General features: G+C 33.3%; 3 protein-coding genes across 9 annotated transcripts in view; 2 read left to right on the top strand and 1 right to left on the bottom strand.

Annotated features, from left to right (window-relative positions):
• Sou (Souji) overlaps window positions 1-25,077 on the top strand; it is a 218,301-nt gene that overhangs the window by 36,262 nt on the left and 156,962 nt on the right. The gene's annotated exons all lie outside the window — the stretch shown is intronic.
• On the top strand, window positions 12,525-13,955 carry Prosalpha2 (Proteasome alpha2 subunit). The gene is made up of 4 exons (XM_963634.4): window positions 12,525-12,665; window positions 12,787-12,863; window positions 12,915-13,326; window positions 13,708-13,955. Exons 1-4 carry the CDS (start codon window positions 12,625-12,627, stop codon window positions 13,880-13,882), a joined length of 705 nt encoding a protein of 234 aa, XP_968727.1. The 5' UTR covers window positions 12,525-12,624; the 3' UTR covers window positions 13,883-13,955.
• Window positions 15,991-25,077, bottom strand: part of cpo (couch potato) — a 115,128-nt gene continuing 106,041 nt past the window's right edge. For 4 of the 7 annotated variants that reach the window (XM_015983444.2, XM_064356019.1, XM_015983438.2 and 1 more), the window contains 4 exons: window positions 21,975-22,123; window positions 21,411-21,622; window positions 19,002-19,182; window positions 15,991-18,337 (listed from right to left, as the gene is read on the bottom strand). In XM_015983444.2, coding sequence (XP_015838930.1) covers window positions 18,305-18,337; window positions 19,002-19,182; window positions 21,411-21,622; window positions 21,975-22,123 — 575 coding nt within the window. In that variant the 3' untranslated portion in view covers window positions 15,991-18,304. Of the gene's footprint in view, window positions 18,338-19,001; window positions 19,183-21,223; window positions 21,298-21,410; window positions 21,623-21,974; window positions 22,124-25,077 lie in introns of all 7 variants that reach the window. The other 3 variants (XM_015983456.2, XM_015983446.2, XM_015983450.2) reach the window with 3 other exon arrangements.

Raw genomic sequence — 25,077 nt, 5'->3', positions numbered from 1 at the left:
TTACTTCATATTTCAATAACAATAAATTAAAATTAGGATGTAAAACTTTTTTTAATTTCTTCTCAAAAATGTTTTTAAATCAAAAACTTACATTGCAAGCGTTTATATTTAAACCGAAAATCGATAATGACATTATTTTTTACTTTTTCTTGTATTTCTCCAATTAGTTTCAAAATACTCCATTCATTTGCATTTGATTTTATTTAGTAAATCCAGACTTCATTAAAAATGATGAAAAATTGCTGAAAAAATCTTAATTACACGGAGGAGATGACCTGTCGTCCAGGTGGACACGGCCACCATCAATCTTGGTAATTGGAACGCCGCAAAATATTGGCAAACTTACGACGATTCATTAAACCCCGACATTTCGGAATTAGTTTTAAAATTGTCAACACATTTATTTACTGGAGCTTTTATTGTGGAATAAAGCTGAAAAATAAGCCTTTGTTGTGAATTCTGTACGGACAAACAGTCAGGAATGTCTGCGATAAAATTTCAAATTCCATTAATAAACGTGTCTGACACATTAGCCATATGGGACACGGCCGAGATAAAAACAAATAAGGCGCTCTAAAATCGTGAAGTTAGCACCGCAATAAGCCCTATCAGCGCGAACTGGGGCCGGGAATAGTTCCTAGTCAAACAATGCAAACAGTAAATCGTTTGATTCGTTTTAAGGATGAAAAAGCAGAAAATTTAGTCTTAACTTAGGTCATGATTTAAGTCCCGTTCTTTGGGCCTTATTAGTTATAGTTATGGCGTTCGATAAACTATGCGATGCTTCTATTTATAGAGCAGGACTACAGGCCTGCAGGCTGCATCGACTGACTTTCCCTCTCTCCAGAGCCGTCGACAACCGATAATTTCGTCCCTGGTATGCTAATGACCGTTAATATTTCACTTAAACTGCAAATATCGTTTTATAAATTTGCATAATTCAATCAGCGGCAAATATCTATTGTTGCTCGAGTTTGTTCGCACTAAAACACCTCACGGATGCATGTCTCTCTGATTTATGGAGGTAATAACAAGCTGCCATATAGTGTGACACTTTTCCTGACGATAAGAGTCTTGTATGCGGGTGCTCTGCTTGTCGCTTGTAGGTATAACATCTAAGGGTTTATCGTGGTTACGACCGACCGGATACAGAGCTCGAGATATCCGAGAGCTTTCCCATTCCTGATCATTCTCTATACCTATTTCGCTGCGATACTTTATTTGCATTGTGTAAAGTAACTCTTTATGTTACTGGGAGATGATACGGTTTGTTTACTTTTCACATAAATTTACATAATAACGCTGCTCACTTTACGTTTTGCGGCTCTCTGGGATACACTTAGCGGTGGATTCGATTTAATTTTGTTAAAAAGTCTACATATGGCTCGCAGAGGGGTCGTATAAAAGAAGAATCATGAAAATTTAAAGATTTTTGCCTTTATAAGAATTCTAGAGGTACAGAAAAATGCATAGAATGTTTTTGGATCGAGTTTGATGAAAATTAGAAAATCTCGAGTTTTCGATTGGTAAAATCACGCTTTGAATATGATAGGATAGCTTAAAATGCTCTACAATAAATAGTTTTCGACTAGAAGTCGTCGAAAATCGTTGAAAATCTAGACGTAGCAAAAATGAACACTATACAATTTTAGGAAAAAATTGAAATGTTGTTAAGAACTAGCATAATACGTAAATTAAATTAATCCATCTCTCTTGCTTTAATCTCACTTTTCACAGTCGCTGCAATAGACAAAGGAAAAGTGATTTAAACCCTAGGTACCAGCAAATTTCTTAAAAATAAACTCTTATAAAAATATTTTTTATACAATATTTCTGTTCTGGATTGACTAAGGGCTAACTGCACTTTTATACAGAATATACAGAGTGTTCCATCTAAACCCTACATTAGAAGTATTGAAAGTTCTAATAAAGATATTTATCTGAAAGTTGGTACTCCGTCATATTCGTTGAATTCTGCTCAATGAAAATATTTTCAATATGGCAGCACTTTCGGTAATACCGGAAGTCGCTATTAACTTTCTGATTTTAATGTGAAAGCTATGTTTTTAGTTTGTTTTAAGGAAGTTTTTATCAGCTTTCCATATACCTAAGTTTTATTTTACTAGATGAAGAAGAATTTTGTTTTGCATCGATCTGTATTAGTATTCCCTGTACCTCTGTGATAATTTTCAAGTTATGTAGGTTTCTTTGACATTGTATAAAATTTCTTACTAACGCAGCAATTTTGCATAGTTTATCATAAAACAATTTCTGAATAAACTTAAACGATAAACTCTGTTCAAAATTGTATTATCCATTCTCTAAAAACAAAATAAATTCATAGAATTTTGGTTTAAAAAACTTTAATTTCTCACATTTTTTCATTCGTATCCATGGCAAAATATGAGAATGGACCCATCCATGGCTAATGAATTTCTCAATTCCAACAAAACCTTATTGTAACTTGAAAACTGTTAAACATAATTATAGAGAATGTTAATACAGATCGATGCAGAATTAAATTCTCTATCATTTAGTGAAATAAAACTTTAAGTATTTCGTTTGGCAAAAAGGAGTTATGGATACTTAAAGTTTAACTTTGTTATTATTTTTTAGAAATCTGAACACACCAAAGGAAAGATCTAAGCTTTCTCTTTCAAATGAGCTGTAAAGTATTTCAAAATTTTTAAAAATGGCAGGGTTTTCGATTTTTGAACTGGAAGGTGCAATTTCAAAAAAAATTAAAAACTAGAATTATTTTGTAAACGGCTGAATTTGGGTATAGGTTATGAAACCTACCTTGAAATAACTTTAGTAATTTAAAAACGCATTACAAATATATATATATATATATATATATATATATATATATATATATATATATATATATATATATATATAGCTATATATAGCCTTTAATTTAAAATAAGAAAGTTGATAGCGACTTCCGGTACAACCGGAAGTGCTGCCATCTTGAAAATATTTTCTTTGATCTGGACCTATTGGATTATGGTTGTACACAAATTTTCAGATGACTATCATTATTAGAACTCCCAATACTTTTAATGTGGGGTTTAGACGGAACAGCCTGTATAAACTCTACTTATATGTGTCAGTGATAATGTACAATAAATAAATACTTATTAAAAGTATTTAAAAGCTTAAAATTATAACTAAAGCTTTGTTTAAACTAAACGTACTCTGGGTCTCTCTTAAATAGCACTTAACACCAAAAAAGCAATTTAAATGCACAATTTGAAAACGGAATAATGAGAAATTGCGTCATTCTTCATTTGTATAAAAAAAAATTAATACAAACGCTTCAAACAATATTTTTAACGAAATAAATTTCAAAATACCTTCGGTATAGTAAAAAGATTTGTCGATCTTGCTGTCGCTTAAAAATTAAGAATACTTTAGAACAGTAATTTTATGCAATATTACCAAAAATAGAGATAAAGACGAAAAACACAGATTGGATGATCTCATGAAGATGAGAAATGGGCAAATTTCTGCAGTGCCACATAACCACGAAGTTATTGATCTTTGAAATAAGAATTATCGTGCTAAATTATGGAACTTATCTCGTTTATATTTTTTTTAATAAATAACATGATTGAACACAAAAGCAAAGTTTATCAATAACTTAAATATAGCAGCACTGAACTGATTTTTCAACTCAATTTAACTCTTTCATACTAATTCCAAAGACTTTTACATCAATTTAAATTCTCCTAACATTCTTTTTTCTCTTTCTCGAATTCTAAATATGAAATAGCTTTTTTAATGTTGTAACTTCTAAGCTGGTTTGGACTTTTGAGCGTCTTCTGTTTTTCCAGAAAATTTGTAGCGGATTGATTCAAATTTTTTGGCTTATACTCGTAGTGCTCGTAATTTATTCAATTTTTAACTACACTTATTGAAATTTTTGTGAGGTAGATGACAGCTTAAGATGAAAGGTCTAGGACAATGCTTTTTCGTCTTCGAAATCGAAAATTCTATACGTTTTTTTATTGAAATAATAATAATAATAATAACGTGTACGTTATAATATCTAAACAACGAAGTTTACACATCTATAGGTAAAACGCTACGGTTTGCGAGTGGGGATAAGCTTCTTTTTTTTGTTATTTGTGCCATTATGACTAAAAATTCAGTAATAAGTGTGTAAACGAAATAGTATTATGGTCTATAAGATGATTATATGCCGAAAAAGTAAATTACATTTACCATGATATTGCATAGTTTTGTTTAAAATACCGAGCCGACTTCAGTCATTCCTGCAGAAAAACCTTTTTTTAATAAAATTTACTCAAAGTTAAAAAGTTAAGCAAGTACTCACTAATTTTAATTTTGTTGAATTATTTCACTCTTGATAGCGGAAATAAAAATCGTAAAATTTTCACGTATTTGTAAACTATTAACAACTAACTGACAGGCATTTGGCGGATTAGCCCTCGGTTTCTTAAACGAGTTACCGTTTAATAAGTTACATCGGTTCCATAATTTCTATAGAAACACCAATCAGGTCATATCTACCTTAGCAACAATCAAACCAACAAAATTTGTCTATTCATAAATCGTTTAAGAAACCGAGGGTAAGGCTCTGTTTCTGGACATATATTTATCAGAGAGATAAGTTTGGATAAGTTTTAACTCCAGTTAAAAGATATCAACGACGCTAACCAGAGACGCACTACCTTAGCAACTAACTGACAGATCAAATTTAAGTGAAGTTTAATCGTACCACAAAATGGTCTTTAATTAACTAATAGCAATAAGAGATAACATGTCACGGTGCAGTCCGATTTATTTAAACTCCATTATATCTATAGCCGTAGCTTTGTTGAGCGTTACCCATGAACCATAAGCAGTTAGGTCTAAACATTTTAAATTTGAGTTATGTTTTTCTCCACTTCAAATCCTACCCCGTGACGTAAAATAAATTATTAAATTAGGGGTTGTTTCTTCAAACTTATATAAACTTCCTTCAGTGACCCTTTAACCTTCATCTCCAAAGCAGGTGTACCTATAAAAACATAAAATAAATTACGTCTTTTGTGACTAAGGCCCAGTCTCTGAAAACATACTTAACAGAGAGTTAAATTTAAACTCCAGTTAAATCATAGTAATGCGCAGATACGCATTATTTTAGCAACTTACGGAGAGATAAAATTTAACTGAGGTTTAATCGTACCAGAAATCGGGTCTAAATGAGATAGCAAAGTGACTGTCAAAAATTTTAAAATTTGGTTTAACCTTCGTTTAGTTCTCATCAAGACGACGTTTTTTCACAAATCGCGTCCAACGATTAGTTTCCGAGATACGATATTTACAGGTTTGTCCTCGTATTTAATAAATGATGAAATTCTTCTGAAAAAAAAACGACACCATGACTTTGGAGCGGTCTTGACAATCAGCCAGTTGTATTTTACAACCCCAATACCTACTAGTTGTACATTTTTCTAGAAAAACGCTAAATCATGTTGAGATGTTAAATGTTTTCTTGGCAAAGTTTTTTCTCCGCGTCTTTGTGAATTAGACCCGAGCGAATCGTTAAATTCCAAACTCGGATCAATGTTTTTACAAAACAAAGTTTCCTCCATACTTACAGCTGGAGTGAGATGTGGCCGAAGCGAAGTTTGTGTTTGTAGAATAAAAATCGCATTTGCTTTACTTGCAAATATCGTTGTATTCATAAAGTTGTTTGAAACTTGTGTAAACTTGAAATCAGAGTGACAGTGTAAAGCAATCGAACTTTCCCGGAAATAATAAATAAGTGTGCGTTAAGTAAAAAATATCTCGTCGCAACCCTGAAACGAAGTTATAGTTGTAACAGGATAGAATTTCGGCGTCGGAAACGAGGTATTTTAAGGCGGAACAAATTGGATTCAACAGTAGTTCACGTCAGCCTGAGGCATTTGCCAAACAACGTGTAATTCGCATTGTGATGTGTGAAAAAGCCCGCTCATAAACAAAGTTATCCTTTTGTGAGCAATTGCAACTTCTAACCCGTCAATTTATGTTAGTTACTAAAGCAGAAACTTTTAACAGCGGAATTTACTACAGCCTTAAATCCTTAATACTCGTAAATCCTCCGACATTGCTGTATCGATTATGAGAAATTATAGCAACATTCTAGCCGGAAATCCAGGCCGTATTGATGCGATCAAAGCAGATTGGAGGAGGAGAATAATTCGAATTACACTTTCTTATTTCCTAATTAATTACGTTTCATAATCATGTTTCTCGACAAAATTCAAGTGCCAACCTTGGAATTTAATTAAATCTCATGATGGAAGCACTTCGGAAAAGGAATACCTGGATAAGGTGGAAGAATACATAAATGCAATTGTCACATTCCTTCGAAAATGTATGAAGCAATAACGGTAGTTTAACAGTATGAATGTGCTTTCATGTCAACCGATAAATTAGAGTCAATGTGCATGACGAGATTAATTTGTTTGCCGAATAAATATAACATCAGTTATCACTTCCAAAATTAATTACTTCAGTTTTACGACTATTAATAGTTTCAGCAGCGATATATTCTGAATTAATTTCGACAAATAAACGAGCCAAAAATAAGACAAAAAACACTCGAAATTAATTAATAAATCCAAAATTTATTACATTTGGTGATTTTAATTTAGATAAAATTTAATTGATAATGTCATTGTTTGCCGTTTCAGCAAACTAATTGTTTTTTCGAAAAGTTGGATTTAATAAGCCTTTCCCAGTGATCGATCAGTGAGCAGGTGCCTACGCTTTTAAAAAGGTCTTAACTTCGCCCACTTCGCCAAGCTTTTAAGGAGAAGTTTAAGACAGGAAACGTAGAATAATTGTTATCATTTGTTTGTATTACTTTGTAATCAAACTAAATATTTATCAAGTCAAGATTACACCCTCGTGTTTTACAGGATTTCGAAGAAATTATGAATCCCCCGGCAAACGGATAAAATTGTTCATTTAAATAGATGTGCATATTTTGGGGCAAATCTTTTAATTACCGCCTGAGCAAGATTAATAAATGTATAGACAATAAATCAAGGGCTTTCTTGCGAAAAGTTCAGCCAACAATTCAATTACGACGTTAAAAAGACGATTAATTGCGTTTTGTACCAAACAATACGTCGAAAAATGCATTTCGTGTTTGCTCAATTCACGTCTTTATTTTCGCTAGTAATTTAGTGACGCGCAAGACAAAAGTTCGCAGATTTCAAATTCATTAATTGAAAATGTTGGAGAAACAGTTCTGTCACATTATTTTTGATAAATGAATAAAACTTTTTTCATCCGACTTGGAGGAGTAGTGCAGGAGACATCTCTGATTAGATCTTTATCTCTCAACTGGAAACGGAGCAACTTGATTAAGTTTTTGATGTGAATAAGGCCAAAATGGATAAACTAGGTTGGTTTACCATCGAGCAGTTTCCTCCTCAATGGGAGAGTAATTTCCGAGTGTCAGTTTTGCTCCAGATCTGGTCGCAGGAACAGAAAGGGCGAATTAACAACGTTTTGCTTGTTGTAGCGCATTAAAAAAATTAGTCAAGTGAGTTAGTGCAACGACTAGTCCATTAGCAAATTGCAGTAAATCTCTCATGAAGTCTCCGTCTAAGCGCCACAAGAGCATTTTAATTAATTGAATGCTCAAATATTTGTCAGGTGCGAGTGAAATGCCACCCTATTTTTAGCCATACACACACCAAGAAATTTTGCATGCGAAAGCAATATGAGATATTGCGGAAAGTCATTTTAAATTCAATAAAATTCACAAAGAAATATTAAATTTATTAAAAAAGAAACACATTTTTTAATAAAATTTGATCCAACAAAAGGCGAAAATCCATCATCTCTTGCTTATTTTAAGGGTACAAATTAAATACACAGAATACACAGAACGACAAGTATTTTTGATCAGTAAAAATAATAAATGCACAGTTAAAATAATAATTGCACAGTAAAAATAAAAAATGCTCAGTAAAAATAATAAACGCACAGTAAAAATAATAAATGCACAGTAATAATAATAAATGCACAGTAAAAATAATAATTGCACAGTAAAAATAATAAATGCACAGTAAAAATGATAGATGCAAAGTAAAAAAAATACATGAACAGTAAAAATAATAAATGCAAGGTAAAAATAATACATGCACAGTAAAAATAGAAATGCACAGTAAAAATAATAATTGCACAGTAAATATAGTAAATGCTCAGTAAAAATAATAAATGCACAGTAAAAATGCTAGATGCAAAGTAAAAATACAGGGTGTATCAGAACTCACTCCCCACCGGAGAGGTGCTAGTGGTAACAGCAATAGAGATGGCAAAAATGCAAAAAAATTTAGGTCTTTTATTCTTAGTTTGCGAGATAGAGAGGTTTCAAAATGACCAATCCCAGAAGCTCTCTCTCAGGTGTGTGTACTGAATACAGTAGATGCGTTACTAAGGAATAAAAAATAATTCAAGTGCCCACTTTTATTGTCTGTTCTACCTATTTTTGTTTTCCTAGCAACGTGTTTTGTTTTCCTAATCCTCCAGAGCAAGGCCTTTTGTAATTGGGTATTTTCAAACGTTCTTATCTCCCAAACGCAAAGAGTTAGAATTTTTTTGTAAAGAAACTTTAGCTTCAGAATTGCCTAAACTATACGCACATTTCCGGTGGGGAGTGAGTTCTGATACAGGCTGTAGTAAATGCACAGTAATAATAATAAATGCTCAGTAAAAGTAATAAATGCACAGTAAAAATAGTAAATGCTCAGTAAAAATAATAAATTCACAGTAAAAATACTAATGCTTTGTAAAAATTGTAAATGCAGAGTAAAAATAATAATTGCACAGTAAAAATAGTAAATGCTCAGTAAAAATAATAAATACACAGTATAAATAGTAAATGCACAGTAAAAATAATAATTGCACAGTAATGATATTAAATGCACAGTAAAAATTGTAAATGCTCAGTAAAAATAATAAATGCACAGTAAAAATGATAAATGCAAAGTAAAAATAGTAAATGCACAGTAAAAATAATAAATTCACAGTAAAAATAGTAATTGCACAGTAAATATAATAAATGCTCAGTAAAAATAATAAATGCACAGTAACAATAGTAAATGCACAGTAAAAATAATAAATGCACAGTAAAATAATAAATGCACAGTAAAAATAATAAATGCTCAGTAAAAATAATAAGTGCACTGTAAAAATGATAGATGCAAAGTAAAAACAATAAATGCACAATAAATAATAGCATCTCAAAACTAGAAAGTGTAGAATTCCACATTTCGAGTTGTACGTTTTCGAGTCTAATTGTTCGAGGGGTATGTTTATTTTTAGTTTGCTGGGGCGAAGCCCCAGCCTGCAAGCTAGCTACTGAACGGTTATTATTTAAACTGTACAAACTGAAACCAGATACTGGGCATATATACGATTTTTTTGATGGGCAAATTTTAATAAAATACTGTGCATGGTTTACTTGTCATTTATTTTTTTTACTGTGCAAAAATGAATCAAATGCTGATTATTTATTATTTTTCACTGATCAAAATCGAATTTTTTAGTGATCGATTTATTACTACCCATTTTTATTTAGCAAAGTTGGCCGAAACAATTTGCTTTCTGTATTTATTTTTGTGCGTTGTGGTATATTAATTTCACTTGTGGCTGGTGTCTGGTAAGAGGCCAGTGAATCATTCAGTGCTATTGTTGCAAAACGAAGCAACTATTCGACCGATGTATTCGGTGGCTCGAATAAGTCAAGAGGAACGAACAATTGTGCATCCTCGGATTGAACAATGTAGCATTGTGCATGATCTCGCCATCGGTGTCAGATGATATATAATCGCACCCAAATTAATCCACATATTAATTTCCATCGGAGCGGAGGCAAACGCCAAGAATCACGCCATTGTTATAATAACCAAGCTTCTAAATTCCATAACGTCGCGAATTTTCGCAATTCCTGGCCAATAAAGTTATTTGCTCGACTTAATTGGACGCGTTTAAATTTTAAATGCGGTTTAACGTGCCGCTACTGCCTGGAATTTCATTTTCGAGTTACGTTACGTTTATCAAAACACGACTTTTGCGAAATTTCGCGTCAAGCAAGAAAGTTACGACGGTGTTAAGCCCAGTTTTATTATTAACGAAATCAAGCAAAAATTCATCATTTTTTTTATTAAAATTTGAATTATGAGCTTTGATGTTAAATATGGAAGGTACTAAATTACAACGATTAATGTATACATCACGTTTTGTAAAAAAACAGTTCATTAACAGCAAAAATAGAAACATTTTACAAAACAAAATTTCCGCTTGATTAAATAAATTTAATTAGTGAAACATGTATTTATTTTAATCATGTTTTAATCTCATAATATGCTCTTCAACAAACCAGGTAGCAAAATTAAAAAGGCTTGTGGTTTTTAGAACAGGAATCTAAAGTTGGGAGCGATGTTTTTGAGCAAAAGCATCTAAATTTTAACTCTTTCGCTTCCACTAACAACTGTATACTTATTTCAAAACTTGAATTACTATAGTGACTTAAGTTAATACGAATGAAACCAAAAGTACAGTCACCAAAAATGAAAATGACGCGTCTATAACGCGTAACCTAAAGTAAGTTTAACATCATTCTTTGAAATGATTGAGGATTGTCTTATTGGAAATGGTTGGTTGGAACTAATGACAAATAAAATAATTATGCCCAGTGCGACGTGTCGACACTTTGAGATAAGGCCAAAAAAATAAATATGTTGTTTGCTTTAATTAATTATCAGTTTGTCGTCTAACACACAAAAACAGCAAAAGACGGTTGCTTATTTCATTTGGTTTATTTTGACAATTTTTGCGAAAGAAGTATTACACTTCTGCTAAGACGAAAAAATTGATAAATTTTACTTTTAAGTTTTGACCCAATAAGATCAATTTTCAGCTCAGTCTATTTAAGTACTAAACTCAAAAATGTGTTGAAAAACGTAGAAATAACTTTTTATTCTTGACAAAGTTTTATTCGATGAAAAATTATCGCGAAATCGAGTGAAACAGGCAAAGTAACATCATTTTTATTTTATTCTTGGAATTTTGAGGCGTGTTTTGACAAAATTATAGAAAATAAATGAATTTCAGGTTCAAGAACGAACAAAATTTTTAGATCAAATGCGTGTTTATAACTTTGTAAATAATGAAACAAATCACTTGTTTCTCTCATTTATACGAGAAATGAATGCAAATTAAACCAAAATATTTTTATAACATTAAATATTAAGTATAGTCCTCCAAACCATTTTGAAATCAGCCTGCGATGATCTATTGATCTACCACTACATTTGCTTTGAAATTTTTTGTCTATACATTATCTTTGCCTTTTTATTGGTTGAGCGCATTGAAAGGACATGACTCCGATTGGCTTTCGGGCCAGCTCCACACAATTAAATTCAAGTAATTTAAACAAAACAAAAATATTTGGCAACCTTATTTTTAATAAGTAGTTGTTTTACTGGTTACGATTATTTTATAGAAGAATAGTAATTAACAAAAAAGAAAGAAATGTAATGCAATGCATTCTGCAAATAATTAGCTTTCTGTCTCATCAATAATGTACTAAAAAGTTGGGGAAAATACTATTTTTGGTCTAATTTCTTTTTTCGGTTTAACAAAAGTTATAATGCATGTTTTTTATTCCTTTAAAAACAATTTCGACATATTGACAGATAAACTGTCATGGCTCATGGATAACTAGTTTAGAAATTTAAAAAAATATATAATAAAAGCCTTAATTAGAGAAAAAATGTGAGGAGGCAACAAATTTAAAAAACGTGTTTAAAAGAAAGAAGAACTCATTTTTTGACCGAATTTTGTCATTTTACAACCTACTTTTGACGAAATTTCGCCCAAAAACTGGAGTGAAACCGATTGGTTTTATTTTATTTTTGTGATTTTGAAGCCTGTTTTGTCAAAACACAACCAATTTACACTTATTTTGTAGATTTAGACGGTTTTTTGATCAAATGTAAAATATGGGGTGCTAAAAGTAATTTTTCAAAAAAAAAAAAATAAATGAATTCCAAAATAACAATAGTTTTATTAGAGTTCAACACTGCCTGATATCTGATAAAAACTAAATTGTTAATAATTGAAAATTAATACTAATTTATTTAACGAATAAATTTATAATAAATTAGCTGTTTCAAAACTATAAAAACGCCAACGTCGATTTTTTTTAAATAAAATTGATGGAATTGTAAATCTCATCGAAAGTATAAATTACATTTGCTATTATTTTTTTGAAGTGTATGGATAATTTATAACAGCTAATTTTGAGAGAAAATGCGATGTTTTTATAGTTTTGGAACAGCTAATACTAAATTTTAAAAAAATTGTGTTTTTATCAGAGCACCAAAAAATTGTAATAGTTTTTAATTTGTTATTAATGGAAAATGCACATTTAGCTGATATCTTACAGCCAAAAGAGCAACTGTTTTTCTGCTACAGTTTCCTGTAAAAGAGTTTTGCTTAGTGCGTAACCAAGCTTCTAGATGGTGCTGAGACGGTTTGAATGATTTGGTAAAAAGTTAACAAACAGCATTACCAACATAAAAACAATTTGTTTTGCAAGTAATCATGGCATCTGAGCGGTATAGTTTTTCTTTAACTACTTTCAGGTAAAAACATGATTTCGCTTTGTATAAGTTGGAAAAAAATCACAATTGTGATTTTTCCCACAATTTGATAGTTTTTGTGCTACTGTTTTACTTATTTTTTCACCGATAACCTCACTTTTAGCCCTTCAGGAAAACTAGTGCAAATCGAGTATGCCTTAGCTGCTGTGGCTGCAGGTGCCCCCTCCGTGGGGATCAAGGGTACCTCAGATCCTCTTTCTTAATAATTTTCACCTAATATCATTATTGCAGCCTGTAATGGAGTCGTTATTGCCACCGAAAACAAACACAAATCCATACTTTATGATGAACACAGTGTGCATAAAGTCGAAATGATAACGAAACACATTGGTATGATTTATTCGGGCATGGGCCCCGATTATAGATTACTGGTCAAACAGGCGAGAAAAATGGCCCAGAAGTATTTTCTCACCTACCGAGAGCCCATCCCTACTGTACAACTTGTACAACGTGTGGCGGCTGTTATGCAAGAATATACGCAATCAGGGGGCGTACGGCCCTTTGGCGTGTCTTTGTTGATTTGTGGGTGGGACAGTGGCAGGCCTTATTTGTTCCAGTGTGACCCCTCAGGGGCCTATTTCGCGTGGAAGGCCACAGCGATGGGTAAAAACTACATCAATGGCAAGACTTTCTTAGAGAAGAGGTAATAATAATTTTTGTATATTATCATTTGTATTTAACATTTTGGTCGACGCTCTTTATTAATCAACCAAAAATATTTTTTGTTACACGCCAAATTACAATTATTTAAATTATTACGATTGTAGAAAAAAAGTAATGTATACCTCAGCATTAAAATTTTTTCTTACTTATGTCAAATTTCTGACGAAGAAATGAATTTTTGTGCGTTGTTTTACAATAGTTAGCACTGGACTTGAATTTATTTTTATCTTCCGAGGCGATAGTTGAGTATAAAAAATTGTGTTGCCATTCTAAATATCGCTGTTTTTAAATTATGTAAAAAATTGTGTTGATTTTAAGTATGATTTCTGGAAAAAAATCGTTTGTATTGTTTGGTCTTTAGATACAGTGAAGATTTGGAGTTGGATGATGCAGTTCACACTGCGATTTTGACGTTAAAAGAGAGCTTTGAGGGGCAGATGACGGCGGATAATATTGAAGTTGGGATTTGTGATGAGTCAGGCTTCAGAAGATTGGAGCCTTCTCATGTTAAGGATTATTTGGCGAATATACCTTAGATTCGTTTTTGTACACTCATGTATTTGGATTATTGTCATCTTGCTTTTGCATAAATAAATATTTTAAAATCTACCTAAGTTTTTTTTATAACTTTATTATCTAGCGCATGGACAGGACATATTCTAATTGAAAAAATCAGTTTTAAATTAACCTTGGAATAAGCTAAAAATGTGCGAATATCGGGGGCTCCTACTGACTGCGCCAATGAAATACGCGATTTTATTTTGTAAAAAAATATTACAACTGGCAGCTAGACGATATGATACCGGATTGTTCTATTCGAAAAAACATACAAAATAGCCCATCTGTTAAAAAATTGTTTCATCGAAAAATGTTTACTACACCGACTTTTTTCGATTACCACTAGTATGCATATTATGCCAGACCTCAGTGTATCTTTTGTTATTACACTAGTTTATATAGTATAGCTGTTGCCAAAGTTTTTTTTGCTGTTGTTAATTAATTGCTAAACGCTGATTTCAAAAGTGCAAACAGAATTTTTCTATCAGCCTTAGTTTTGGAGATTAGCTTAACTTAAGTTAACATTTCTTTTAATAAAGAACACATTTTTTTTAACAATTTAGGTTACATATCTGTTGCCTCAGATTTTTTGCTGGTGTTGAATGATTGTTGCAGCTATAGTTTTTGAGATATAAGTAATTCATATTAGCACTTTTCGCACTTTTTATAAGCTCTAACATTGACATTTTACTATAGACTCCTATGCAACTATCAATTCGGATTAGTGCAAAAAGCTTTAGAACTTCTATGAAAGATAGTGGGAAAATTAGTTATAACAGACAATAGGGTGTCCACAATAGTTAGTTCATTTTGTTTATATTAGGTACAATCATACATTAGTTTGGTTGTAATGTAGTATTATCATTATTATAAACAAGAATACTGTTTGATCATGATATTAGTACCTACCATGCGATCATAATACTACCATGCGATCATTTGGATTTATAATTAGAGGAGGCGGTTTTGTGTCTTTGTGATTGGATAAACTAGTACGAACTGAGGAAAAAATGTATTATAATTGAATATTAATGTTCAAAAGATAATTATTTGGCTTTTCAGCTTGATTAATAGCACAATCGACCTTTTCATCGAAATTAAAAAACTGATAAATGTGAAGTGTACAGATCATTCTAAATAATTGCTAAATACATGATTTACATACGACCATTGTTGAAAATTATTACTTTTGTACTATATCATCGATACTGTAAATAGTATCAAATTTTACTATCCAAAATAAATAGTATGTAGTTACCAAACTGAACGATTAATTTGCGGCCGTGCAATTGGTTTACGGTTGCTCGATTATTTGAGGGTTGTACGTAATTTTATTCTTAGACACTGTAAAAATTTACAGTTTTTTTTCTGTGTAAAGAAGTTTTAACAACTCTTAGGCATTTTTTGTAAGCCTTCAAATTGGGCGGCGGTAGGATTGTTACTAAACCTTCGCCTTGATCGCATCGCGGAAAAAAAGTTTCATCTGGTCCTGATTAAATGTTTAGGTGAGAATGCACGTTAAATATTTGTTGTTTTTAACAACATTATTAAATAAATTTACCACACTACAGATATAGAGATTAGCAAATCAAAAAAAAAAAACAGTTTTTCTCTATCTGTCTAATACATACTCTCGTTTACAAATTTCGTTTTGCCACCATTGAGTTTGATGTGTTGCCTACCTATGTTGAAACAAAATTTTTAACTCAAACGTAATCCAGCAGAGTAGGAAGTCAATGAGCTCTAAAAAGGAAACTCAAGCGGATGGACAAATTTGGACCCCAAATTTGAAATCTACACCCCAAAAGTATATAAAATAAACTGTTAAATTTGCGGCAACGGCAACTGACAAAACCTTTTATGTAAACCAGCGGTAATTATTGTTATTAAAATTTTGTTTTTTTTTTTTAAATACCCTACTAAAACTAATGTGAATGTGAATAAGAATGTACAAAACTCGGCGTTAATGGCATTTCCCCTATATTTATTCTATCGGATCTCGATGCTGGCTTCTCTTGTTTACCACTTCTCTTAAAAAGTTTATGTAGTTTATGCAAGTGAGGGTTTTGTCGGAATAAAAGGCGAGTGAATTTTATAATACATATTTATTTCCCATCTTTTGGACCCTATACAATTTATAGCTAAGTACGTTGTCAGGTAATACAATCTTTGTATGGAATGCTTTCATCTGAAAAAGAGGGGCAAGATGGTGGGGTGGGTTATACAAATATCTGACTAGTATCAACAACAACTGACCATCGGCCAGTACCCATTATGTTGCTCGGTTGTACTTATATTTCTAGACCAACAATTTCAACACATGTTTACATTAAACTAAGTTTACGACGCCTACTTGATTCAATATTACAATAAAGATATGCATTCCCCGGTCGATTGACAGGACTACTAAGGCTAGGTACGGGGACAGTTGCGCCCCCACCGATTGCTTGCTGGGTACAAAGTACATGCAGCTGCTTTTTACAGACTTAAAAACTACACCGATGGTTCTTCAAATTTAGTGTAGATCATCAGCTGTTTGTTAAAAGAATCAGTTTTTCCTTATATAATATTTGTAAATTCATTTGTTAAATATTATCAAATCTTTTTATTACATTATTAATTGCTAAAAATTTAAGATGTCACTTGACAAGGGGCACAGATCATGATATGTTTAAGAAGTGGTGTTTATTAACCTATGACCTAAAGCAGAGAAGGCGATTGTGGCTAGTTTATATTACCGTTGATAAGTTTATCACAAAATTCGGTTCCGTCTCTCGGCGCTCGTTTCATTTTGAAGGAAACGGCCGCCGATTGCCTGGAACGGACTAAACTCCACAATTTTCAAGAACATATAATTTAAAACACAGAACTCTGCAGTTAAAAAACACAGTTACAAGACGACATTTAAAGGTCGGATTGCATATAACAGGTATTATAATTTATCAATTAATTAAGCTGATATGTTTTCTATAGTCCCAAAGATAGCTGGCTGCCCAGCCTGATCACCCTGATCCGCACCCACCCACCGACGCTCATTGAGCTGCAGCACATGTCTTTCGACATGCTTTGGACGGAAACAAACGCAGAACGGCCGTCGAACAACGGACCGCTTTTATCTGCATCTTGCGACCAAGGGGCGCATCATCCCACACGACGGTCTCTAATTGACTCTCTTCCCTCGATGATGCGCTGCTTGGACGCTCTAAATGTTAAATACACTTATATTGATAGTAATAGATATATCACATAAACGTCACACGAAAAGCACTACGACACTATATGAATATAATCTAGATAATAGAGAATTACCAATGTTTTCAACATTATACATTTTCGACTGTTATCTCAGTGATTAGTAAGGTTGTACAAAACTATAAAATTATATAAAAATAATTACAACACTAGTAAAACAATATCTTTATAACTACTTGTCTTAAATAAATAAGGGCCACCTAAACTAAACTTTGGTTATAACAAACAATATGTACCCATATTAGTTCACAGTCCGTTGTTGTGGTTAATTAGAATTTCTTAATAATTGACTGAATCACCGTGATTGTGCTAATTTCGGCTCTAATGACTTGAGTTGTGCTCGAGACGGTAATATAGGTACATCCTGTTATTTCTCAAGGTACAATAAAACCAATCCTAAAACTATAAAATTTGCTATTCCTGTATAACTGCATGCATTCTTCGATTGCAAGATAACAAATGCATCATACTCTATTATGTCTATAATTTAAGCAAAAGCTCTTCTATAATAAGTATAAAGTTGTTTAAAGAAATATTCTGAAAAACAACGAGCCGCCCCGGCGACTCCTCTGATAAAAACTGGGCGAATCGTATTGAATGAAATAGGAGAAAATTTTCTAAAACTCACTTTCATGCTGGTGTAGCAAAGCCATTTTATGATATGTTTCTTAAGTTAGTTATTTAAAAATTGTTTTTGTAGCGTTACACACCAAACATGTCAAGTGCGCGTATTCGTCATTGGTTTATTGCTATAATCAAACGGAAAAAATAAATTTTCACCACTATATCAATACCACTAATTACCTAAAGAAAGCTCGAGAAAACAATACTGTCAGTGGACGTGAGGCACTCACGACGCACCCTAATAATTTAATAATAAATCTAAAACTTAACTTTTAGGGCACCTTTGGTTTAGCTTATCTTCATATTTTTATCATTCTCATCAATGAAATGAAGTTATTAAACAATCTTGATGCAGTTTACCTGTACTTATCACGTAAATACTGTCCTGCAATTCTAACAGTACAACTACAACAGTTAACAGAGATAGGTAAGCTTTGAACAGCGATTTTTTTCGGCCAACACCACTCTAGCAGTGTCCAGCCACGACCATCGCTCTCTGTCAAGTACTCAGCGGCATGTACGAATTAAGATTGTCCATTTTCTTCTCCTTTTGTTCCCTGCGAACACACAACTCGACGTCAGCTACATGGCACCGGCGCGATACACAAACACGGGACAAAGCAACGAAGTAACACGTTTCCCCGCTTATTTTCATCACAGCGGAGAAAGCACAAGTACCCAACTGAAAAACTGCCGCATACAGGATTTCAAACTAAGAAAACTCTAATAAAAACATTATACCCAGAGTATAATGTCTGTGAACACCTGTATATTTTTTATCCACCCTCCAAAAAGGCCATGGAGGAACGATATTTTCTGAAGAAGCACTGGAGGAAAAACTCTTCTCTCCCTTAGATGATTCATCTTCGGAAGAGAACAAATTTGTCTTTCCTCTTGAATGATTCTGTCTGTTGAAGTGTTCTACAATTTGATCCAAAGTTTACAACTCTAGATCTCGAGTGCTTTTGTCAACTATTTTCTTGGTAAAACTTTGTTTCTTCTTGGTGGATCTTCTTGGACTCAAAAAGTTGTTTAAATGTTTTGATAAAACCAAGAATTAGGAGTTCTTCTGCTTGGTACTTGTGACTTTCTCGGCTTCTGGGGAGTGTTTAGGATTGCTTCGTTCCGTGTCGGGTACGATTAGTAAGTGGTATTGAAGTAAAAAGTCTAGGCAAGTAGTCGCGAGAACGATTTAACTAAGGCAAAGGCAAGTAAACCGACCTCTGCAGCCATTTTGCTTTTGGCGTATTCAATACGAATGGGGCCGCGATCGGAGGAGAGTAGGAAGGAACCTTGCAGTGCTGCCATGACCTGTGCGGCGCAACGCACATCCTGGTATTCCATGAAGGCCACCGGGGATCCACCCTTGTTGTGCATGCGCAGGCGACAGAAGCCAGGGAAGCTGTGCAACAAGAACACCACAAGTGCTGCTCAGTGTCGGGGCACTACTGCTAACTACAGGAAGTGCGAGGGTAGTACACATTCAGAGTGTGCGACTGCGTTAGATATAGAGCAGACCCTCACCATGTTAGTAAAAAAACAGAACCAAAACAGAACATTGATTACACATGCGGCACCAAAAATAGTAGGGGAGGTGGAGACGGAGGTGCTCGCGTCGCGAGTTCTCATCAATTCTACTTTTCAATAACACATTTATTGAACGCGGACACGGCTACATGTGCAAGGTATAGTGAAAAAAGTACAACATCGACTTAAACGCGCCCGGCGGCACCGTGAGAGGCATCTGGGTGGGATTGCAAAATCAAGTAAATGCCAATACTCCAAAGTACCAAGTAGCAGCTACCACGAAGCATTTACTACATTGTACTCCCACTGAAGTTATAACTTTTCATATTTCTTTGAGTTCATACATATTTCAAAATGAGTGAAAATAATTCAAAGTTTAAATAAACTGTTTTTTACACATTATGTTTTATTCTTTGTAAGCCAAAAAGAAGACCTGACATGACTTGACCTGACCTAAACAGTCTCTACCTTGCAGACGCCACAATTGTTTAACTTTATGTTTGAAAATTATGAAATATACTCAGTGTCATAAAAATTGCAACACCAAGAAGTAATGGAATTTTTTGACGAAACTTGGCACGAATGTCAGACTATTTATTAGCAGGTAATAAATGATTAAAATTTGAACGATTTTATTTACGTGGTACGGGAGTTTTTACTTTTACCATCAAGTGTTATTCTTCCAATTTTTTGTTTTTATGACAATTTTTGCAGTGTTCTTTAATCCATTTAGTTTTAATGTTATGAAAACGATAATATGCCTAGAGTTCGACAAAAAAGAAATTACCAACAATTAAACAAATAGGCGAATAGGTAATAGGTTTTTCATTTAAAGAAAATGCTATTTGTTTGGATAGTAATCCAAGTAACATTATGCGATGTTATCGGTCATTGATTATAGAAGACCTAGGAAAACGCAGAAGAAGAAGCAAACTTAAAAAAAATGAAGTCCAAAATAGTCACCTTCGGATTATGGAAATAATTCAAGTACAAGAAAAAATTCTGACTGATGGTTGAGTTCGAAGGTCGTCGTACTTCACTTCAGACTGTTTACCATCGAGTTATGTCATTTGGACTGATTCTTGTTGGGTTTCCTAGGTATGGGAGGAGTGAGCAAAAACAGCTTAAACCTGACACACCAAAACTTTTATTTGGAAAGACAACGTGATTCAACCACGAAGTGGTCATCCTCAGGGAGACTGTATACTGTATACATTGTCTACATTATGGTCGAAACGTGTGAAATTCGAAGTAAAGGTATGGAGTACCTTTACCAAGTAAATCCAACAAGAAAGAGTCCAAATAACTAATTTTGATGGTAAACAGTCCGAAGTGATAAAAGACGAACTTTGAACCCACCCATTGGCTAGAAATTTGTGTTGTAATTATTCCCATAATCCGAAGACGACCATTTTGGACTTAATTTTTTTTAAGTATGCTTTCTCTTCGCACTGTCATGACTGATAACATTGCTTACTGGTACTTCGATTTCTATTTAAACGACTAGCAATTTATCTAAATGAAAAACCCTTATTCGTAACTTAATTGTTAGTAATTTTGGTTTTCTCGCCTCCAGGCCTAATTACGCTTTTAGAGCACTTAAACCTAAACGAATTAAAAAAACATATAAAAGGATAGTCAGAAAAGTAAAAAATGGGAAGAATAATACTTGCTGTTAAAAGAACTTAAATAGAACGCTTGAGTAAAACTGTTTAAATTTTAATCATTTATTACTCGCTAATAGTCAAACATTGGTGCCAAGTTTTGTCAAAAATTCTAATTCCTTCCTGAAACTAAGCAGTTTCATCAATTAAAGTTTTTTAAAGCTTTTCGTCGAGTTGGCCACGTGCTGCAGTACTAGCATCTACGTAATTTTTGATTATACCACCCAATCTTGGCGCTCAATCTATACTTACAAGTGCTCAAAACACGATTTCCGCGCCAACAGCTCCTCCGTTACTGAGTTGCGGAATTTGAATAAGACAGTCCTCTTAACAGAAGAGAAAACTCAATTATTCACTATAACTTGCACTAAGTTAACATGGTTGCTCTTTTCTTTGTTTTTTTCTCTTTATGTTTTTATAGTGGTAAAGTCGCACAAACCTGGCAAAGATTTCCTTTAATTCGTGTTCGGACACAAACTGGCCCAAATTTGCGACGAAAAGTGTAGAGCAAGGCGGATTGCTTACTCCCAAACCAGGTTGCGAGGACGATGACCCCACGGGAGAAGCCAAGGCAGGACTTGGTAGAAAATGTGGCAAAGATGCTGCATGTACTGAAGTTAGAGCAGTTGGATGCGGCAAAGACATTGGAGGCTGCAAAGAGGATCAAATTACAACTCAACCCGCACCAAGGTACTCAGCAGTAGCGGCTCGTTGTGAATCAAAACCTGACTTATTTTGCGAATTTTCGTTTAGACGACGAGCCGCCACTGACTCAAAGACCGAATTCCAGACAATCACACAACTCTACCATCACAATTAAGCATTATTAAGTCAACACAAAGCGAAGAACGCAATGGAAAAATGGCTTCGATTGATTTCTTCGCAGTTTGTTTAGTTAAAAAAATAATAGAATAAAACTAACGTGGTGATGGACTGGGGCGCCAGCTTGTTGCAGCTGAGAGTCCAGAGTTTTGTCTGTAGATAGTCAAAGATAGGAACGTACGGGGACCTGTGGGTGCAGTGCGGGATGAACGAGTGTTGCGTGTTGCAAAGCGGCCCCCGGTAATTCTGCAGCCGCCGAATAAGCCAACGGATGATGCCACAGTTCTGGACCACCCGGGAAAAAGGGGGTTCCCAAATCTGAAAAATACACTAGTAAGAAAACAGAAATGGTTAATACAAAAATAAAAAAAGAAGAAAGGTAAGAGCGGACCTTGCAGGGGACAAACCCCTACAAGATTCGCCAACTAAATAAACTAAACTCAGCGGCGTATTTAACAAAATTGAAATATTTTTTCATAAAAAACTCAAAAAAGTTTCTGCTACGAATGTATTTTTTAGTTGTACCTATATAATGCGAGAATTTTGATTTGTTATTGTCATTGGTGGATAAAGCAAAAAAACTGTGTCTAGGATGGAACAATAATCATTATTCATTCACTGCTGGTGGTGGCAAAGATAATTTCCAATACGTTAGTGTTATTACAGTCTGATCCACGAAGTAAATCCCTTTTTTTTCGTGTATATTTAAAAAATCTCTTTGGCAAAAACCACTACTGAATTACGCTGAAACAAGCTGAAAAGCCACCAAACGGGTGCTAAATTACGTTTCTTCAGCCAATTCTGAGCCAAATACTTGCTTATTATTTCAAAGATTTTTATTGTTTAGTTTTACTTTTTTACACAAATACGGATATCTAAAACTTAGGACATGAAACAACGTACAAATAAAACGTCCCTGTCCGTGATAGTTCTGTTAATGTCGCCAGAGGTGCAGTTGTTCCATTACCGTCCAAGTTTTCAGAGCAATGAATTTATAAAAATAGTTGTAATTAAATAACGGTTAGTACAAGGCGAATAAAAAAATACAAGGACATAGAACATTAAATTCTCAACAACAGGAGATAAAAATAATGCAAAAATTCTATCTTAAACTATATTAAAAAAAAAAACAAATTTGTATCAATTTGCACTCTGCCCCATAATTTTCAAAACGCTGCGAATACGGTTACAAATACAAAAAAAATGTTAGATGGAAGTCGTAGAGAATTAAATTTCCTTTAAAAAAGTCAGCGAGACCATATCCATATCTTTAACCATTTAGGCTCCAAAGTAATTCAAAGACTATCAAACCACGGACTTCTTTCAATTTGCCGGTGGTCAAGTATTGGAAAGTGAATTTATACCTAACTGTTGAAGATGAAAATATGGTGTCGCGGACTTTTTTGTAGAAAATTTAATTCACTACAACCAAGTTCCTTACACTTTCTTCAACCGTAGTTGCTGCGTTTGCAAAAATAGCAGGTGGAACGCAAATTGATAATTCTAAACGATAATTGTTTGAGCACCGTCGCCTATTTAACAAAACGCTGCGAATACGATTCAAGATACAAAAAGTGTTAGGAACGAGATTGTAGAGAATTAAATTTTCTACAAAAACTTCCAGACAGCATATTTCTATCTTCAACGGTTCAGGTGTAAACTCACTTTCCAATACTTGACTACCGGCAAAATGAAAGAAATTTGTCACTTTGAGCACCTTTGAACGTCTTTAGGGCCTAAACCGTTGAAGATAAAGATACAGTCTCGCTGACTTTTTTAAAGGAAATTTAGTCCTCTACAACTTTCTTGAGAGCATTTTTTTGTATCTTTAGCCATATTCGAAGCGTTTTGACAAATACAGGACGAAACGCCAATTTTAAAGCTTAAATATTTTTTTCGTGTTTCTCATAAAAAATTTAGTCTTCAGTTTTTTCAGTCTGTTGAGAATGCAAAGTTTAACATTTCTGCATTTTTCCAAGAAATTAGTAAACTGGTTGAATTTAAATTAATATAAAACGATTTGGCACCGAGACGTTATGACGTTCGAAGCGCCCTCATTTTACTCTGCCATACTATTTTTTATGAATACGATTTTGTATCTCGTTTCGTTTTCTAAGTTATAGTCACACAAATTATAAAAAGGAGATTACAAGGTGAGTCGGCTAATAGTACCTAGTTTATTATACAAGTAATTATCTGTGAGTGATGTGTTTCCGAAACGGTATGTAGCACGAGTTCCACGACAGATAGTGCCAATTTTTCTTTATGTATATAATACAAAGTTTTCTCCTCTAGTTATATTGATAAATAAATATTTCGGATTAATTTTTCACCAAAAGAATAAAAAGAACACCAAATGATCATTGTAACGGTTTGTAGAATAAAAGTGTATTACTTCTGCTCGTATTTATGGAACAAGCAACAACATTAATAATACATATACCTACCTATAGTAAGTAATAAGAGAAAAGTATATTTTACTGTACGTATACACAGTGATTCAAAAGGGTCGGACAATATTTTAAATGATGATAGAAAACATCATGCTTTTAGGATTTTTCTACGGCACATAATTCTAAAGACATGAACGTTTAACGATTGCACATACTGGCAACGACGGATTGCACCTTAATGTATGTAACTTGTGGTAATACGAGAATTTGTAACCATAGACACCTTTTTTACGTTTCTTTATCGTCCTTTGTATATTCATAGTGACAACAAAATTTTGTTGCCGACATTACCTAATCCTACAAAAAGCAAACATTTACCAACGTGTTCTTATAAGACTTCAATATTTTATTTACTTTTTGTTATTGTAGATTGATGTTTTAACGTCTTTCGTTAAGAAAAAAAAAAATGGATATTAAAGTGCGAACTTTGAAGAAATGCATCTACCTCAGTTTTTTTTGAGATTTTTCGTTTGCGTTTTTAAATGAAACTAAGTGGTCTCTCAAACCACGCGAGTGATTGTACAGTGCTTTTGAATCACGCTGTATACTACACTTGTTACGGCTATTGTGTAAACTTGGTGAAAACCACTGGGTGTTTTAATAGAAAATGCAGTTTCAACTAAAATAGCGGCTAGTTTACAACCTAAGAATTTTGGCTAATTTAGTAATTTAGTTGAAAGATAATATACGAGTAGTTCAATAGTTTATAAACTATCCAAGGCATTCTATAGCTAATATGAGTAATATGAAAACCATACTTTTCGTAGCTATTGTAATTGACGAACTAATCAACTTGCTGACTAACTTGGAAAAGAAAATGAGGTTATTAGA

The sequence above is a fragment of the Tribolium castaneum genome, chromosome 4 (assembly GCF_031307605.1).
Source record: "Tribolium castaneum strain GA2 chromosome 4, icTriCast1.1, whole genome shotgun sequence".
In the NCBI taxonomy this organism is placed as follows: domain Eukaryota; kingdom Metazoa; phylum Arthropoda; class Insecta; order Coleoptera; family Tenebrionidae; genus Tribolium; species Tribolium castaneum.
Note: the sequence above shows the minus strand (reverse complement) of the source record. Positions and strands in the feature narration are given on the sequence as shown.